Source organism: Haliotis asinina, chromosome 12 (assembly GCF_037392515.1).
Source record: "Haliotis asinina isolate JCU_RB_2024 chromosome 12, JCU_Hal_asi_v2, whole genome shotgun sequence".
Classification (NCBI taxonomy): domain Eukaryota; kingdom Metazoa; phylum Mollusca; class Gastropoda; order Lepetellida; family Haliotidae; genus Haliotis; species Haliotis asinina.
In genome coordinates, this window is record NC_090291.1 from 22,609,775 (window position 1) to 22,629,901 (window position 20,127).

General features: G+C 42.0%; 2 protein-coding genes across 3 annotated transcripts in view; one reads left to right on the forward strand and one right to left on the reverse strand.

The window, feature by feature from the left end:
- LOC137257356 (magnesium-dependent phosphatase 1-like) overlaps positions 1-1,927 on the reverse strand; it is a 36,679-nt gene extending 34,752 nt beyond the window's left edge. The window contains exon 1 of one of the 2 annotated variants that reach the window (XM_067794682.1): positions 1,734-1,927. The gene's annotated coding sequence lies outside the window, so the exon portion shown is untranslated. The remainder of the gene's footprint in view (positions 1-1,733) is intronic. The other variant, XM_067794680.1, reaches the window with a different exon arrangement.
- A 5,692-nt stretch (positions 1,928-7,619) lies between these two features.
- LOC137257900 (uncharacterized) lies at positions 7,620-19,888 on the forward strand. Its single transcript, XM_067795404.1, has 7 exons — positions 7,620-7,692; positions 11,274-11,380; positions 11,498-11,627; positions 12,827-12,982; positions 17,557-17,679; positions 18,939-19,064; positions 19,520-19,888. The coding sequence occupies exons 1-7, from the start codon at positions 7,620-7,622 to the stop codon at positions 19,582-19,584; spliced, it is 780 nt and encodes a 259-aa protein (XP_067651505.1). The 3' UTR covers positions 19,585-19,888.
- The last annotated feature ends 239 nt before the right edge of the window (positions 19,889-20,127 follow it).

Here is a 20,127-nt window from a genome sequence, read left to right on the forward strand (position 1 = left end):
GATGAATTCACTGTCCATGATGGCCTGGTGTTCAAAGGAGAACGCATCGTTGTACCTGAAAACATAAGAACTAGAATCAAATCACTCCTTCACTCATCTCATCTTGGAAAAGAAAGTATGCTGAGAAGAGCGAGAGAGTGTGTGTACTGGCCAGGCATGACTGACCAGATCAAACAGATCACAGAATCTTGTGATGCTTGTCAGACCTACTGTAAAACACAGCAGAAAGAATCTCTGATAAATATCATCGCCAATCATCCGTGGGAAGTAGTAGGGACTGATCTGTTCACGTTCGAGGATCGTGAATACCTTCTTACCATTGACTATTTCAGTGGATTCTGGGAAGTTGACTATCTTCCATCGACTACCTCCTCAGCAGTGGTTAAAGCATTGAAAATTCACTTCGCAAGACATGGCATTCCGAACCAGCTTATCTCGGATAATGGTCCACAGTTCATCAGTGAAGAGTTCTCATCATTCACAAAAGCATGGGACATCATCCACTGTACCAGTTCTCCAAGACACCCGAACGCCAACGGCAAAGCTGAATCTGGTGTGAAAGCGGCGAAAACCATGATGAGTAAGTGCAAGAGATCCAAGATGGACCCTTATCTCTGTTTGCTTGAGCTCCGGAATACTCCGACCCAGAACACCGGGACCAGTCCGAACCAGAAACTGTTTAACCGCAGGACGAGATCTCTTATGCCAATGTCAGAACAACTGCTGAAGCCTGGAGATAAGAGTGACTACCTAAACAATCGCAGATTGATTGAGAATGCCCAGAGAAAGGACGCACAGTCTTACAACCGTCATGCAAAAGATTTATCTCCCCTGGAAGTTGGAGATATTGTCCGCATAAAACCACATCGTCTAGGACAGAAAGAGTGGGAGAAAGGAACTGTGACGAGACAACTAGATGAACGTTCCTATGAGATTGAGAGTGGGAATGGTTCTTACAGAAGAAACAGGGTTCACTTGAGGAAATCAAGTGAGACTGATGCTCCTACACATAAGCCGAAACAGCTAAAGGCAGTTGAGTCTGGTGTAAGGCCAGACGTCACACCTGTGACTCAACATTTGACACCTATGGTGTCACCCAAACCTGTCTCAGTGCCTGAGACCAACACACCCACATCGCAGGTAAAACCCATACCTGAGGTTCCAGACAGCCCGAGGCGATCTACCCGACAGAGCAGGTTGCCTGCATACCTCAAAGACTTTGAGGTGTCCGTGAAGTAAACTGATGAACCTGAGATTCAAGTTCAAACAGACTGTTAATTGATAATTGTGTTCAGTGTGTAAGGATTCTTCAAAGGACTCCGATTTGACTTCACTTACAGGATATCATTTCAGTTAAAAAGCAATAACTCTTTAAGTTCATTAACTTTCATCTTTATTCTTAAACATTTCACTCATCACTAGTATAAGTGGTGATTTGAGTGGCTGTTCATTTGTACGTTCAAGTTTAAAGTTTTACAAAAAGGGGAGGATGTTACAATAACTGGCACTGCCCGGTTATCAGTGTGATGCACGGAGTTCTGGCATGTCCGGATTACAAACTGTAAGATACTTCCGGTTTGATAAATGGCTGACAGCCGAACCTCGCTATCTCTCTCTTCCTTTCTTCGTGGGCTTTACACCCCCACGCTATATTGAAACAACCATGGGTGGATACAGCAAAACTAAGATGGTGGAATCAATGCTGGCGTTTCCTATATTCTCGCGGTACTTACGGATATCCGCTGAAAAAAATAGCACAATTCTTTCCGTATGAATGCTTGAAGCGTTTAACAGGCTTCTGAGATTTCTGCTCTAACATCTGCATCTATCAGCAGCTATATGATTGATCGATCAGGTGAATTACCACGCGTGAACCACGTATATAAGTGATAAGTGGCATGTTAGTCTGTTGGCCTGATTAGAACTCGGGAAAACCCCAATGGCTTTTGCAAGTAGAGTAACCTCCCTTGAACTGTTCACGTGTACTGTTTACGGCTAAATGGTTCACGGATCCTCCGAACTTATGATATCGCTGAAGTTTGTGATATGCTAATGGGAAAACGTAACTTACAACTCACAAAACTGTATCAAATGAATGTTATTTGAAAAGTCATAAAATTAACCCTAAACAAACGTATCAAAGCACTTTCTGGTTAGCGACCAGTTACCGCAGCGTACCAGTTATCGTCAACACCTGGTTGTAGCGTTTGAACAGAACACTCGTGTTGGTCTATTCCGGGCTATAGTCGGGCTGACGACCTCTATGACAAGTGTTTATGCTCAAGTGCGGTCATTTTGTTCATATTACATACTCTTAAGTCCATGTTTTGTATTCTATATTTTATTTATATTGTATAATTTAGTCCGTTCCAGAAGAGACCATATAATAGTTAGCAGCAGGGTGTCGATGTGTATCAGTTACATGCCAGACCGTAGCGCTGATGTTTAATGATGAACTGTTGGAGAGGGCCGTCCCTCTATTATATGGTCTCTGGTTCCAGTATAAAGCTGGTATAATGTTGCGTGCGATTTTGAACATCAAACCAACCCAACAATAATTGAAACGTGCAGCTAGGTCCTAGATTTATTTTCACTCGACACTATGAGTAAAAGGAATTCATGTAGATTTGCTTGCAGTTTCAGGAAGAGTTTGTTACGAATAAATGTAATTATACTGTAATCTTAGAAAGAATAAAAGACGACCTACTGTGGTGTTGTCTTATCTTAATCGGGGAGTTTATATAGAGATTGTTGCAGATTGTCCCGGTCTTATTTTTCAAAAGTGTCTTCACTCAATATACTGATGTGCCAGGTACACGTCCTATAACGGTATAGTGAAATAGTGTTACTATAACCCATTTATTACACATTTATTAGAGCATACATGTCGTTGTAATCAAGGTCAGATATGTTATTGTTTGATGTGTATATGTGCGCAATTTATGCATATGAGCATGAGTCAAACACACTTCTCGTGGCACAAAAGTTACTTGTCATGTGTCAGGTGCTGAGCAACTACATACCAGATGAAATGTCTTTAATACGTGCGTACAGCAGAGGGGTTTTCTTGTTCTCTCTGGACCAAAGTTGTCATGAACGATTCTTCACATGACAGTGCCATGTATAACTTTGAAAGGCACTGGATATAGCCACCCCAACCAAAGTTAGGCCACGACGCTGGGGATTATGAGGTCTTGCGGTCATCAGTTATTACAAATACAAAACTCCTTTCAGTGTTGGTCTTAACCGCCTGACTGAAAAAAATTCTTGATTGGCATTGATCACTATACTATAGTCAAACATGAAAAATACAGGTATGTGAAAGAGCAATTTGAAAGAACTACAAACTATAAATCAGACTATATCGGGTCTGCTGAAAGAAATATGGTCAGTTAAGCTAGGTAAACGGGAAGCAAGTTAACAATAAAGCACGTCTGATTCAACGTTCGCATAATTTAATGATGTCAGTTAAATAATTTGATAAATAGTAGGCTCAAACACAGCAGAAATATTCCTTCAATTTTGTTCAAAATGCTGCAAGCAGTCACTATTCGAAACGAAACATCAGCAGACAAAAAACCTCAAAGGGAAAGTCCTTTAAGAAGAGAGTTGTATTAACTTTTAGCACTGGGTATTTTTAGCATATGGGCATTAATTCATACAGCGTCAGTGACATTATTTCACGTCAAAATACAGAAAGAAATGGGGATGTAGAAAAAATAATTTACACGAAACCCTACTTTTGAAACGATGATTAACGTGTATGCACTTTGTGATATGTGGACGTATTTTCTGGGAGACACAATTCAGGTATTTCAACAGAGACAAGGGTGAAACTAATTAAATGACGTGCAAGGTGCCCGCCCTTCATGTTCCTATAAGGTCACGGTCGAATATCTCAAACGTTTATCGACATGCCTCAACAAACATGTTCCTGATGTAAAAGTAAGTTGTTCCAGGAACTAATGTTTGGAGTTAATGGCTGATTTGGCTTGGGGGAACACAATAGCTTGTACAGTAAAACCGATTCCTCTATCAAACAATCATCGTGGGGTTTTTTTGCAGCAGGGTACGTTTCCCAAGTTAACGATTTATATTCACAGGACGAGTTAAATTCTAACACCAACTAGAGACTGGAAACTCGCATAATTATCGTGTTTTGTGTTTGTCTTGACACTTTATAAACCAGATGAAGTAATTAATGACGTTTGTTTTAGTATCAACAAAGAAGCCATAGGCATAAAGTAGAGTAGGGAAAATTGCTGAGGTCAATGGCGCTTGTTCGGTAAAGGACGACAGGGCTGCACAATGATGGGTTAGTGTTGATCGGACGGTGCAGTCCATATATGGCTATCAAAGCTTTTTATTGTGGTTTGGAATTGCGTAATGCACTTAAATAGACATTTTGCTGTATTTAGAATAGGGTATCCCAGTACTGACCAAGACGTTTTGGCTTAGCCACCACGTCAACGATATACACACAAGGTTTAAGGATGTGATTCCAGTTGCTTGTCTTTTCGTCAGTTTTCATCTCAGCGTCTTTTGAAATATATTTAAGGAGAAGACAGTCGTTTTTCTGGTAGGGGATGTTTCCATTTCAATGCATGCGCATGAAAAATACTGTAGCGATCGGTAAATTGAGTAAACAATGCGGAAATGGAATTTTGTTCGGTAATAGCCCCTTGTTCGGTAATAATCTCCTTAATCGCTTCGTGTTGTTTATTCGTCGTTATTTTTAAGCCAGCATCAACGCCAATAGTGGACACTCACGATACTGAATCATTAAGAATTCTGTTCTGAGAACAACTGAAGTTGGAACATAATTTTGAAGGCAAGCACATACACGTAATGTCCAGCAGGGGCATCAGGTTTGTCTGTTGTAACGATGTGCCACCCACAGTTTGGTATCCAAATCCATCACAGGTTTAACGTAATTCCATGTAGACACCTGGTGATGCACACGTAAAGAGGGGAAGTAACATACTTGTTGGTGGCATTCTCTCTACAAGTACATTTTTTGTGGATACAGCAAACAATGCCTCAATACATCAAGGCTGACATATTTGGGTATCAACATGCCTGCACCATATCTATCTAACACAATCATTTTTCTTCTCACCAAATAATTTGTTCCATTGTTTCCTTATGGGTCACTAAAGATGAGGGGAAAGCTCACTAGGTTAGAACTCTCTAATTCTTCGTGGTATGGCGTGATTAAAATCAAGGTAAACTGCTTGGGATTGCACAAACACACGAACACTGTGATATGAATTTGTTACACTTACTTTGTGTACTGTGTAACGGTTCATCATATGGCAACAACGTGTAACAGGTGACTAATATGTAGCAGATGACCACCATGTAACAGGTGACCAGCATGTAACAGCTGACCAGTATGTAACAGCTGACCAGCATGTAAGAGGCAATTTTACAATGAACTAAAGATATACGTTTAGATGACCAGTATAGGATTTTATACGGAACTGTGTACACCAAAAGGAAATAAGTTTAGTTTACAATTGTAAATGTTAATTCTACGAAATTAAATTGATATCACATGCTTAATTCTATATTCCTTTTCTGTTATGCAACTGGAAACCTTTATACACATATCATCATAAACTTTGTGTTATGTATATGACATTTGCGTGTAGCAGTGGTCACATAAGCTGTAACTCATTAGATACATCTCTCATTGTTTACATTAACATTCTTAAAAACTGCAGTTGAAAACAATAGATCTCAGTTCTGTCTGTGAAGAAATGGGAACATTTCGAAATTCGGTTAGATTAGAATGTGATGCTTCCTTGCTACTTTCTGCCCCTGTACTTACATACATGCTCGACAGAAATAGCGGCACAGGAATATATGCGAACTATTTATTCACTGACACATTGTGTCAGTTTATTGATGTCCATTCAATCTCTCCAGTGGGGCCTACACAAAAACTAGGTAACTGGGAAAAGTACGTCAAGCTTTGGAGTAACGGTTCTCTTGTGGGGCCTACACAAAAACTAGGTAACTGGGATAAGTACGTCAAGCTTTGGAGTAATGGTTCTCTAGTGGGGCCTACACAAAAACTAGGTAACTGGGATAAGTACGTCAAGCTTTGGAGTAATGGTTCTCTAGTGGGGCCTACACACAGGTCAGGTTACTGGGATACGTACGTCAAACTTTGGAGTAGTGGTTCTCTAGTGGGGCCTACACAAAAACTAGGTAACTGGGATAAGTACGTCAAGCTTTGGAGTAACGGTTCTCTAGTGGGGCCTACACAAAAACTAGGTAACTGGGATAAGTACGTCAAGCTTTGGAGTAATGGTTCTCTAGTGGGGCCTACACACAGGTCAGGTAACTGGGATACGTACGTCAAGCTTTGGAGTAACGGTTCTCTAGTGAGGTCTACACACAGGTCAGGTAACTGGGTTACGTACGTCGAGCTTTGGAGTAGTGGTTCTCTTGTGGGGCCTACACAAAAACTAGGTAACTGGGATAAGTAAGTCAATCTTTGGAGTAATGGTTCTCTAGTGGGGCCTACACAAAAACTAGGTAACTGGGATAATTACGTCAAGCTTTAGAGTAATGGTTCTCTAGTGGGGCCTACACACAGGTCAGGTAACTGGGATAATTACGTCAAGCTTTGGAGTAGTGGTTCTCTAGTGGGGCCTACACAAAAACTAGGTAACTGGGATAAGTACGTCAAGCTTTGGAGTAATGGTTCTCTTGTGGGGCCTACACAAAAACTAGGTAACTGGGATAAGTACATCAAGCTTTGGAGTAATGGTTCTCTAGTGGGGCCTACACAAAAACTAGGTAACTGGGATAAGTACGTCAAGCTTTGGAGTAATGGTTCTCTAGTGGGGCCTACACACAGGTCAGGTAACTGGGATACGTACGTCAAGCTTTGGAGTAATGGTTCTCTAGTGAAGTCTACACACAGGTCAGGTAACTGGGATAAGTACGTCAAGCTTTGGAGTCACGGTTCGGTAAGTGGGATATCTATTATATGCTAGCAAATAAAGATTTAATTTAAGGATGAACGTGTGCACGACAGCGCAGGTGCGGATTATACAGCTTTTTGAGGAGGGGGCAATGGGCGGGTGGTGGGTGTTTGCACACTTTGAAAGGTAGGGGGAGTGCTCGACCACCCTCTGAATCCATCTACGCAGTGCAGAGAATTAGTTTGCCAAGGCTAAGGAAGGAAGGAAAGACATCATGTGTTTGCCTGACATTGTCCTTGGCAAAATGATTTGACAAACTTCAGTGTCTTGTTGGTAAGTCAACAGGGAGGGCTGCATATAACAACATGGCCTCTCAGTGATGTCGCCAGGCATATCGGCTTGTGTATACAATTTCCAACAGTTCCAGGTGGGTTTCTAGATGGACCACGTTCATGTAAGCGACATCATATAACCGTCCATATCCAATGTCAAGCCACATGTGAATGAAATGACCATTACAAATTAAAACGTGCCAGGGTCAACACATTGTGACAGGTAATTAAAGAACGCGTTAGAGGTGATGATGAGATAATTACAACATGCAGCAGCACGTCTGGTACTAGTGTAGATGTCCGGCAGGGCCGCAACCCTGCACAACCTCACACACCCCTAGCGAGAAGCATGGCAGACCTCTTATCACAAGTCGCTGTGGTCCTGGTATACGCTGTTTGCACTGTCCTATATCAACACTGTTGTAAGTATCTACTCTCTGTGTACTGTCCTATATCAACTCTGTTGTAAGTATCTACTCTCTGTGTAACACTGCCCTGTATCAACTCTGTTGTAAGTATCTACTCTCTGTGTAACACCGCCCTGTATCAACTCTGTTGTAAGTATCTACTCTCTGTGTACTGTCCTATATCAACTCTGTTGTAAGTATCTACTCTCTGTGTAACACCGCCCTGTATCAACTCTGTTGTAAGTATCTACTCTCTGTGTAACACCGCCCTGTATCAACTCTGTTGTAAGTATCTACTCTCTGTGTACCGCTGCCCTGTATCAACTCTGTTGTAAGTATCTACTCTCTGTGTACTGTCCTATATCAACTCTGTTGTAAGTATCTACTCTCTGTGTAACACCGCCCTGTATCAACTCTGTTGTAAGTATCTACTCTCTGTGTACCGCTGCCCTGTATCAACTCTGTTGTAAGTATCTACTCTCTGTGTACTGTCCTATATCAACTCTGTTGTAAGTATCTACTCTCTGTGTAACACCGCCCTGTATCAACTCTATTGTAAGTATCTACTCTCTGTGTAACACCGCCCTGTATCAACTCTGTTGTAAGTATCTACTCTCTGTGTAACACTGCCCTGTATCAACTCTGTTGTAAGTATCTACTCTCTGTGTAACACTGTCCTATATCAACTCTGTTGTAAGTATCTACTCTCTGTGTAACACCGCCCTGTATCAACTCTGTTGTAAGTATCTACTCTCTGTGTAACACCGCCCTGTATCAACTCTGTTGTAAGTATCTACTCTCTGTGTACTGTCCTATATCAACTCTGTTGTAAGTATCTACTCTCTGTGTAACACTGCCCTGTGTCAACTCTGTTGTAAGTATCTACTCTCTGTGTAACACCGCCCTGTATCAACTCTGTTGTAAGTATCTACTCTCTGTGTAACACCGCCCTGTATCAACTCTGTTGTAAGTATCTACTCTCTGTGTACTGTCCTATATCAACTCTGTTGTAAGTATCTACTCTCTGTGTAACACCGCCCTGCATCAACTCTGTTGTAAGTATCTACTCTCTGTGTAACACCGCCCTGTATCAACTCTGTTGTAAGTATCTACTCTCTGTGTAACACTGCCCTGTATCAACTCTGTTGTAAGTATCTGCTCTCTGTGTAACACTGTCCTATATCAACTCTGTTGTAAGTATCTACTCTCTGTGTAACACCGCCCTGTATCAACTCTGTTGTAAGTATCTACTCTCTGTGTACCGCTGCCCTGTATCAACTCTGTTGTAAGTATCTACTCTCTGTGTAACACTGCCCTGTATCAGCACTGTGTAAGTGTCTGTACTGTGTGCTGCCCCGTATCAGCACTGTGTAAGTGTCTGTACTGTGTGCTGAACTGTATCAGCACTGTGTAAGTGTCTGTACTGTGTACTGCCCTGTATCAACTCTATTGTAAGTATCTACATTATGTGAACCACTGCCCTGTATCAACACTGTGTAAGTGTCTGCATTGTTTGTGCTGCCCTGTATCACCTCTGCCGTCCGTATCTACTCTCTGTGTACTGCCCTGTATCACCTCTGCTGTCAGTATCTACTCTCTATGTACTGCCCTGTATCAACACTGTTGCAAGTATCAACACTGTGTATACTGCTCTGTATCAACACTGTTGTAAGTAGATACTTTCTGTGTACTGCCCTGTATCACCTCTGTTGTCAGTATCTACTCTCTGTGTACTGCCCTGTATCAACACTGTTGCAAGTATCAACAGTATGCGTACTGCCCTGTGTCAACACTATTGTAAGTAGATGCTTTCTGTGTACTGCCCTGTAGAGTTTTGGCGATATATTGTAGTATCGATAATGGTATTACTCTATCGGACGATAAATATTTCGATATTTTTTTCATATCGTGATGCGTATCGTTGACATTAAAATTGTTAATTTTCATTAGAAAATGATGGTTATTTAAAAATTTATCACTTGATATCAAAACACACAGTTTAAAGAAAATCTCTGAAGATAATATATCGTGATGTGAATCGAATCGTATCGTATCGTTCCAAGATATCGCGGTACGTATCGTATCGTGAAGTTTCTCTGTCGTCACACTTCTACTGCCCTGTATCAACACTGTTGTAAGTGTCTACTCTCTGTAAATACAGTATCTGCTCTCTGTGTACTCTCCTGTATCAACACTGTTGTCAGTACCAACACATTTGTTTCATGTAACCATGCTGGTTTGAAACGGAGTTGGGACAAGTCTTTCAAATACAGCACGTGTCTGACATTTGGTTCGGCTAAATGCTGATAAAAGTATTATGTTTCACGGGCGTCAGCGCGTCACTTTGACTTGGCCGCGTCCGGATCATCCATTTGTCCACTATACAAATTATGTGAACCACTGGCTGAATCTACTACTCATTAACACGTGCTAAACCTCTCAAACTGTATTTCTGAGAGAGAAAAAAATAAAAATGTGCCTTTCTGTCAAACATTTAAAAGAAAAGTCCTGCCACCCTCGTCACTACTGAAAAAAATGTGCCCGAGAAACATTTAATTTTCTTATGCAACCTTATACACGTATATCTCACACATGACATTACCTGATAAATGAAATAACAATGCTCCAAGGTCTGTTATAATGACTAGACACGTGACTTTGATAAACACCTCATCCGATTGTACGTTTGTTTAACTTGATATGAAGGGTGATTCACTGTGGCCTTATCGATTCCAGCACATAGACTGGGACATTGTTCCAGACATTGTCGAATAATTAAAAGTTTGTTAGAGCTGCAATTCAAAATCCATCTGGTTTAAGGAGAGCAATGAATATGGTTAGCGCAGATGGGTTATAAGATGTCACAGATCCTCACTAGCAGCATTGTAATCAGCCTTTACTGACAGGTGTTGCTGAAGGAAAGGCTGAGGCTTCAGAACGCCTGGAGACTATTCGGGGATTATTATGCTTAGTCATTCGGTATGACTGCTGAATCATTCATCAAACAATCTTTCTGATAGGGTTACGAAAAACATGGACTTGACTTATGGTTCTAGAGTCTGCCAAATTGTCCACTGTCTCCGCAGACCCGGCTCCAGAGATTTGAACGCTCATAAGTTTAGGCGTTAAGTATCAGAAAGCTCACACTGCATATGTGAGTATCAATTTGAGGATACAACTTACTGTTTTCTTTACCTACAAAAAATGCGATAATATGAGAAAGACTTTGTACTTTTACATACATGGGTATGATTTTACGTCGATACTTATGGCCATAGTTCGGTCTGCGGTTGGACATTAAAAGCCAAAGGTCTGAGCAATTTTTAATTCATGTAGACACCACTGACACCAAAATAATGACTTTATATATTTTGTTTGTGCAACTGTACTAATGTTTAGTACTGTCTTGTAAAACGTATTACCAGCTATGCCAACTACATCGAGAGGATAACAGAAGCAAGACTTGCTTTTTACCCGATCCAGATTTCCTTTGAAAGAGAAAATGTTTAAACCATAATTCCATATTTCCATTACACAAGCTGTAAACACATCTAAACCACTCCGAGCCACTGACTACACATGCGTGCTGCTTTCAGGCGGTCTCAAATGCTACACTTGTCCTCAGACTTCATGGGTGGACCCTGTCTCGGCTAACCTGAACTGTATGGCGAACAGCACGGAGCAAACATGTCCAGCTGATGAGGTAGGGGTGACTGTAACCGGAGAAGATCTGTTCGTGTAGGATGTCAACTAATCCGTATGTCGACCACTTGATAAGTGTTGATTGCTGATTAATCTTTAACGTGTTCAATACACACAGAATAGGTGCTACAGTGTGACGACAGAGACAAGGGGTGTCACCGTTCAAAAAGGATGCACAAGGAGTGAACGTTGCCTCGGAAACCGAATCTGCTGCAGTCAGGATTTCTGTAACGCAGGATTCGACAGCCGTGAGTCTGGCAGTGTATATTTCGTAAGGGGGTGCAGGTCCATGTTAAGGTATTGTATATTTGTTGGGTACAGAGAGCTTGAAATGGTGGATAACTATTATAAATGGATTTATACTCGAATAACAACTTTCACAAGATAAATACATCAGAAATGTTTGTCTAAGAAGGACATCTTTAAAGATGTCACGACAACCGTGAGTTCCGAGAAAGATTTGAGAAGACACGCGTATTTATCACTCGGTCTATTTATCACAAGACACTACTATTTAACCAGTTCTGTAGTTCTTGTGCAACATCACATACATGCCAAAGACTACTGTATGAAGTTTCTTTTAACTCTATGGATTAGGGAAAGGACAGGTTGTGTTAGTGTTAAAGAACACCTTATGGGATAAGGACAGGCTGTGAATGTAGGTGATAAAGAGCACATTTTCGGGTAATCATAGTCTGTGGCTTTGGGTGATAAAGAATACGTTCTGGTGTACTGACAATCTGTACATGTTGTTAATAAAGAACACCTTCTTGGGTAGTGATAGTCTGTGACTTTGGGTGTTAAAGAACACGTTCTGGTGTAGTGACAGTCTGTGACTTTGGGTGTTAAAGAACACGTTCTGGTGTAGTGACAGTCTGTGACTTTGGGTGTTAAAGAACACGTTCTGTTGTACTGACAGTCTGTGACTTTGGGTGTTAAAGAACACGTTCTGGTGTAGTGACAGTCTGTGACTTTGGGTGTTAAAGAACACGTTCTGGTGTACTGACAGTCTGTGACTTTGGGTGTTAAAGAACACGTTCTGGTGTAGTGACAGTCTGTGACTTTGGGTGTTAAAGAACACGTTCTGGTGTACTGACAGTCTGTGACTTTGGGTGTTAAAGAACACGTTCTGGTGTAGTGACAGTCTGTGACTTTGGGTGTTAAAGAACACGTTCTGGTGTAGTGACAGTCGGTGACTTTGGGTGTTAAAGAACACGTTCTGGTGTAGTGACAGTCTGTGACTTTGTGTGTTAAAGAACACGTTCTGGTGTACTGACAGTCTGTGACTTTGGGTGTTAAAGAACACGTTCTGGTGTACTGACAGTCTGTGACTTTGGGTGTTAAAGAACACGTTCTGGTGTACTGACAGTCTGTGACTTTGGGTGTTAAAGAACACGTTCTGGTGTAAGGACAGACCGTGAGAGATTATGTGTGTCTGTGGATGCAGATCTAAAGACCGGCCATGGGAAAACATGCACAGACATCTCTCAATGCGTGCAAGGGGAAGAGGACATGGTTTGCAGTGCCAGCAGTCTCCATGGGACGCCCAAGGTATGCCGCTGTGGACAGGACAAATACAAGTTGGGAGCCGTGTGTAGAAGCAGTAAGTAATTACAGAAACCTAATGCAACGAAGGAGAACAACATGTGATAACTGTATATGTGATAACCGTTTCAGACGATTGCCCCAAGTCTATGCAATGCATGTACACGTGCAGCCGTGGACCGCCCCATTGTCAGCAATAGATTACAGTATTATTACAGTAGTTTCCTACGTATCCAGTGTTAACTGAGGTCAAAGTAGACCCAAAGTCCAGAAATATGCCATATATATAATCATTGTACACGTACAAGTACACGTAACACGTAACACGGATAATGTGTAAACAGAGAATGGTAACTGTGCTTCTTTCTTCGGCCTATCTGTCTCTCCTCATCACGGTGATCTTCATGACGTCGTTGGAAGAATCAGCCCTCACAACTGCCCCTTTCCAACCTCTCTGCTGGTACCGCAAAGTTGAAGACGTCTTCAGCACCATCGCTCACCATAACGACCCCGACGACTCCTAATTCACTACGTTCACCATGGAAACAGAGACAGGCCACCAACTTCCTTCCTACATGTCTCCCTGCAATCCACAAATCATAGACTCAATACCACCGTCTATCGCAAGCCCACCCACATTCACACCCAAACACATTCACATCATCTTGACTCTTGTCATCATCTCTAGATCAAGCAGGTCATAGCAGCCACCCTCATCGGACGTGCTAAGTCCACTTGCCATCCAGACGCCCTCAGCCACGAACTACTACATCTAAAGGACACACTCACTCAACGGATGCGGACCTTGTCACCATGACCATCAATAAGACCCTGAACACTATCGAGACCATTCTCAAGCCTGCACCATCCCCCATCAGACTAAATATTCCCTACATCTCCCGCCTCATCAAGAACCAATTATCATGAACCGGCATGACATCACATTTTCAAGTGGCAAGACCTTCAAGAACCTTCTCGGCCGACGGAAGAGGATCCATCACCGCTAACCGCAAGCCGCAACCCAAGAGGTTGTATCTACCAGATTCCGTGTATTTGTGGACAAACGTACATCTGGGGAATGCTGCGACATATCAACACATGACGCAAGGAACAGTTAACCTCCGTCAACAAGCTCCACCACACCTAAACATGTCCTCAAGAACAGGGACCTCAGCATCAAATGGGAAGCCACCCAAATCTTGTCCACTACCAACAACAACTGGCACCAAAGGAAGTTTCTGGAAGCCATAGACATAGGGAGACAACAACCAGTCACCAACCGTGACCAAGGAATCCACTTACAACGTGTTTGGGACTCACTTATATGAACACACACCTCATCCTATGTTCTTCATAAAAACCGATCGCCACCTCAACGGCTCACTGGTCCCCTTGTTTGCATTGCCGAACTGGCCCCCTTTCCTTTGCTTTTATTTAAAAATATCATTGTATTCTTAACCCTTCATTACCATGTTATTTCAGTGTATCACTGGTCTCTTCTGCTCCTGTTTTACTGTACATATTCCATCAAGTCAATTACCATGTTGTTTCAGTGCATTACTGACCTCGTGTTTGTCTTATATTTTCATTCCTCAGCGTTGTTTATGTTACGAGAATGTGTTTTTTGTAATTTGTATAATTATTGATTAGTTGATAGTTATTATGGGTTACTTTTCATATCATATATGTTCAACGGCGATAGTATTTTTAGCGGCGGATCTTTTGGATAGCGCTCCAGTTACCTGCCCTTGAAAGTCTATAATTTACTTAAGACATACAGTTCGTTCTGCCATCATGTATAGTGTATTGTAAACCAAAAGTCACTGTGTTCTGTCATCTGATTGGTTGAAAAACATGATCAAATGGTATTAGATTCCCGGGAACTGCAAGACTATTCACTGCGCATTGACCTCGCAAACAATTGTTTTGTTGAGTCATCAACAGTGGTGACGTCGTTCAAATCATATTGTGACGTAAAGTCAGAATGACGTCACAAATGAGCAACTCCAGACGCTACCATGGGAACCAGCTGAAACGGCCAGCTGATGACACTTCACTGCTGTACCCGTACTCGATGTAAACGAGTGCAGACTGTAAAACCCTTTGGTTTACTTTTGTGTTTACAATGTCGATAAACATCATGTGTTGGCCAATTTCCGGGTGTTATTGAGTATTTGAAGCACGGGAATGTTTCATTTGAAACCTCCGGCTGGTAGTATGGGCAAAGGTCAAGGTCGAATGTCGTCACTCTCAATAGTGCTGACGCCGTCGGTTCCAAATGCATTCCCGTGCTTCAAATACTCAATAACACCCGGAAATTGGCCAACACATGATGTTTATCTCCTAAAGAAAGCACACTTTCGCCCTGAACTATTATATCGTTAAAAGCGTCCTCGTGTTTTAACGATATTATAGTTCAGGGCGAAAGTGTGCTTTATTACACTATACATGGTGGTAGAACGAACTGTATTTCTTTTCTAAGATGCCGTATTTAATCATTTCTAAGCCTAATATAAGGGTAACGCTATTTTTCAGGGCATTATCATTTGCAGAAGCCCTCGGTCTTTTCAACTGCCCTTCTTCGTCGGGCAGTTAATGAAAGACCTCGTTACCGTTATTATAGCTAAAATGAATAGAATTTTTTATAAAAGAATAATAAATACAGCGGCATCGGTTTAAAAGCATGTACCGCCAACAACAAAACGACGGAGGTCACTGACACACATTTTACAAATATAGTCACGTCACAGAACAACACAGATGACGTCACTGTTGAAAGTGACGACATTCGACCTTGACCTTTGCTCATACTACCAGCCGCCATTGTTTTCACTGATCAACAACGTTAGACTTCAAGTCGATATTTTCATTGCTGTATGTTGTCATTTATGGCACAATCGTTATGGATGGCACAAGCAGGAAAGTGCATAATGGCACAGGCACATGTGACGAATGTGAGCCAGATATATGGTCAATAATGAACCCAAGTTCATTCGAGCCGTAGGTGATTGAACTTCAACAACTGAGCTACTTATGACGTCACCTAACAACGGGCTTGATAATGGCCCGTCGTCAAGCATTTTGCGGGCGTTATCAAGTTACAGTGGACCGCTCATTTCTGATAACGAGCGGTCGTTTTCATGATACTTCTATCCATTTTAGCTATAATATTTGATATTTGTGACCCTTGTGACTCGATTTCATTGTACTGGAGGCCTGTATTGCAGTTCATTGTATCCTGCTCATTGTTTGCTCAATATATGAATGAATATTTTTGACTTGCCTGTGGTGTATTTTGCTGGCTAAAAAAATGTCTTATACCCTTTGCCACGGCCATTTATTAACCGTAACATTTACATGTTTTCTTTATAGTGCCTCTTATACGTATACCGAATCACAAAGGAAAATTCATCTTACCAAAACTTCTGCCAGACATGTTTCATCTTAATTTTAATTATTTTATCACCCTTTATATGTTTGGTAAACCTGGTTCCAATGTTCGAGGAAATTGGTTTCAAATTCTGTGTTTGAGCCAACGATCATGCCGACATGTTGCAAATAATTTTTCTCTTCATATTCTAACAATATACCGCCTGCAGCAGTCCAAGCCAATTGATGCACAGCCGAAAGTCTTCGCAGTGGAAGACCGCATGTGACAACGTTGAGGCAAAATTGATAGATTGTCCGTCATCACCTGTAAAATCGTTTCCCTACAGCGCTGGAAACTGCACGGACAACCATTGACATTCACCACGGACCAACCTGTACCGACACAATGCAAAGGCGTTTGAGGCTGAGAAACTTCAGATGTCGCAAGCCTTACCGGGTCCGATCCTCATTTTCAACATCCTCCTGCTCGTCTACAGTGGGCCACAATCTTTGGAACTGGCGCCAGCGGGCGTGGCAAACTGTTGTCTTCTCCGACAAAAGACGTCTTGATGATTTTTGGCAGAGAGAGTGTGGCGACGACGCTTGGAGGGTTTTCCAGATGAGAGTTCCCTGGAAAGGGACATGTGGGAAGGTCCGAGTATAATTGTGTGGGGTGCTATAGCTGTTAATCACAAATTAGGCTCTAGGTGTTCCAGAATATTGGTCCTGGTAGAGGACATGGTGTAACTTCTTCTTCTAAATTGATCAAACGCAAAGACCCTTTGTCGTGCCTCATTTTGGTCGTCATGGACACCACGTCTTCCGCGTGTGGCCATATTGCCTGAGACACTCGAGACTTTCTCCGCATACACACTCTTCAATGGCCTGCGCCCAGCCCAGACTTAAACTCAACAGAACTTGTGAGGGACGATATTCAGAGGAAGCTCAATGATGTACGACCTAAGTACTAAGATCTAAGTACACGACATTCAAGGCAATTCCGAACTTGCTTCCGGGAAAATGGCGACAGTCTAGAAATGCGCAGCCTTGGACATGATTCCATTTCTAGACATTTTAGTAAAGCTATAAAAAGGTTTTTAAAATGACAGTAAGAAAATCGAAAATACCGAATGTTTTGATTCCATTATGGTATACAGAACCAAATACCGCGGTATACCGTTTCCCACCTTTTCGATTCATGTAACTGATAATGACATCATGTCTATCACAGCAAGTACTAACAGAGTATTCTTTCATACACAGTGAGCCGAGTGGGTGGACATTGTCTTCAAGATGAACACTGTCTTCTACACAACTCTTTCTGTGAGAACAACCGATGCCGCTGCGGTCACTATTTCTACGCTAACGATACAGTTTGTATGATGAGTGCGTGTTCTACATGTACTGACATACGCGTGGGACCTAAATGTACATGCAACCATCTCCAGTGTTTTCCTCTGTCCCAGGACCCGTGAAGGTACCGGGGTAGAAAAGGCCTTCAGCAACCCATGCGTGCCATAAAAGGTGACTGTGCTCGTCGTAAGAGGCGACCAACGGGATCGGTAGTCAGGCTCGCTGACTTGGTTGACACGTCATCGGTTCCCAGTTGCACAGATCGATGCTCATGTTGTTGATCACTGGATTGTCTGGTCCAGACTCGATTATTTACAGACCGCCAGAATATAGCTGGAATACTGCTGAGTGCAGCGTACAACTAAACTCACTCAGTCACTCCTCTGTCCCAGTAGTAATACATAAACTAGTGTCTTGCCAACTATACTCTTAAAAAAAAGTAGGGGAACCTAAACTGTGAAGTCTGGTAGAAGGAACACCATTGAGGAACTTACAATGACATTCATCTTGTGTATGTGGCATCATTTCACGTTATCACCAGAGGCAATCACAATGCATGGGAAGCACCCGCACAACGTGGGAGCCTACTACAGGTGCATGGGGTGTCATTGTGAATCTTGAAGTTTTTCAGGCAGGTCAATAAATGACAGTAGACCATTTTTTCTGATAATTTTCTTGCATCTGTGCATCGCAAAGTTGTTAGTGTATGCTTCTAGTCATTGAAGTTGTTTAAATTTGCAATGAGGCGTATGCAACATGATGAATGTTTAGGTGCAATTGGCCAACGCCTTCAATGTTTGCAAGTCAGTCATTAGCTGGTCAGGTCGTCCAAGGTCAACAACAAGAGCACTGGACCTGGTTTTAAGGAATTGAGCTCAAACGGCAGATCAAATTGTAGCCGATCTGAATCAGGCTACTGCTGTTCGACTTGATGGCCAGATGATTATGAATCGCCTCCATGTCACCTATCAAGGGGGACAACTGAATAAACAGCTTTGCTTTGAATAAAATCCACGTGGTGATGCATTCTCAAAACATCCATTATCATTGTGTCAACATTGATTCAATCCCATATATCTTCCAATTTCAACAATCATACATTGAAAGTACAGTTCCCCTACTTTTTTGAAGAGTATATCTTAAATCGGTGATACAATGGGTCATCCTTTCTAAGATGGTGAATAGGGTTTAATGATTCTTAATACATCATCACCTAGATGTTTTCTTATTGTAGGAGAGCCAAAAGCGAGGCTTGGTCTAGCGTATTTAACTTTGGTCATATTTCTCCTCAGAAGTTGGTCTGTCTGCATGGTGCACTGAGGACATTCAGTGTCGACCTGAGCACTCCCAATGTGACACTGGAGTTTGTCTGTGTAAACCTGGCTTTGACACATTGTTTGAATCAGGACAGTGTTCAGGTAAGAGTTATATTGACATGCTTCTCAGAGATATATACAGTACAGATGCAGATATATTGATTTGTTCAATTCAGTAATTGACACATCATTAACTTTCCTCTAGTATGATCTGAAATGTTCCCACTTCATGACAGTGGTCTGTAAATAATTGAGCCAGACAATCCAGGGACTGACATCCCAAGCATCAATCTATGCTGTTACAATATGATAACATGCATCAATCTTATTCCCTTGTTGCCTTTAATGTTAAGTTTTGGTTACTGAGGATCAACTCTATCCGGATCTGCATGTGTACCTTTAGTCAGATAGTCCTTCCTTCACATTGCAGGTGGGTTGTCATCAATAATGTGCTTGTTCTAAACGTTTGAAACCATAGAGAATTTGAATTCCATAATCAGGTTCATGTGTTGTCTTTCAGGTTTGATCGAGTTCTCTGTGATAATTTTTTTTTTCAGGGAGTGCAGTGCTGAAAATGCCATTCTTTGTACTCTTCCTCATGTTGGTCACCTGTGTAATGTGACTACAGCTAAAACACATCACACCTGCACATCCTCTGGATGCTGTCACCTGCGTGATACAGTCACAGCTAGAACAGATCACAGCTACCTCCTTCTGCTGCCTCTCATCTGTACATGATGTAACTACAGCAAGAACAGATCACAGCAAACTCCTCCTGAAGCCTGTCATGTGTAGATGATGTAACTACAGCTAGAAAAGATCACAGCAACCTCTTCCTGAAGCCTGTCATCTGTACATGATGTAACTACAGCTAGAACAGAACACAGCTACCTCCTTCTGCTGCCTCTCATCTGTACATGGTGTAACTACAGCAAGAACAGATCACAGCAAACTCCTCCTGAAGCCTGTCATGTGTACATAATGTAACTACAGCTAGAACAGATCACAGCTACCTCCTTCTGAAGCCTGTCATCTGTACATGATGTAACTACAGCTAGAACAGAACACAGCTACCTCCTTCTGAAGCCTGTCATCTGTACATGGTGTAACTACAGCAAGAACAGATCACAGCTACCTCCTCCTGAAGCCTGTCATCTGTACATGG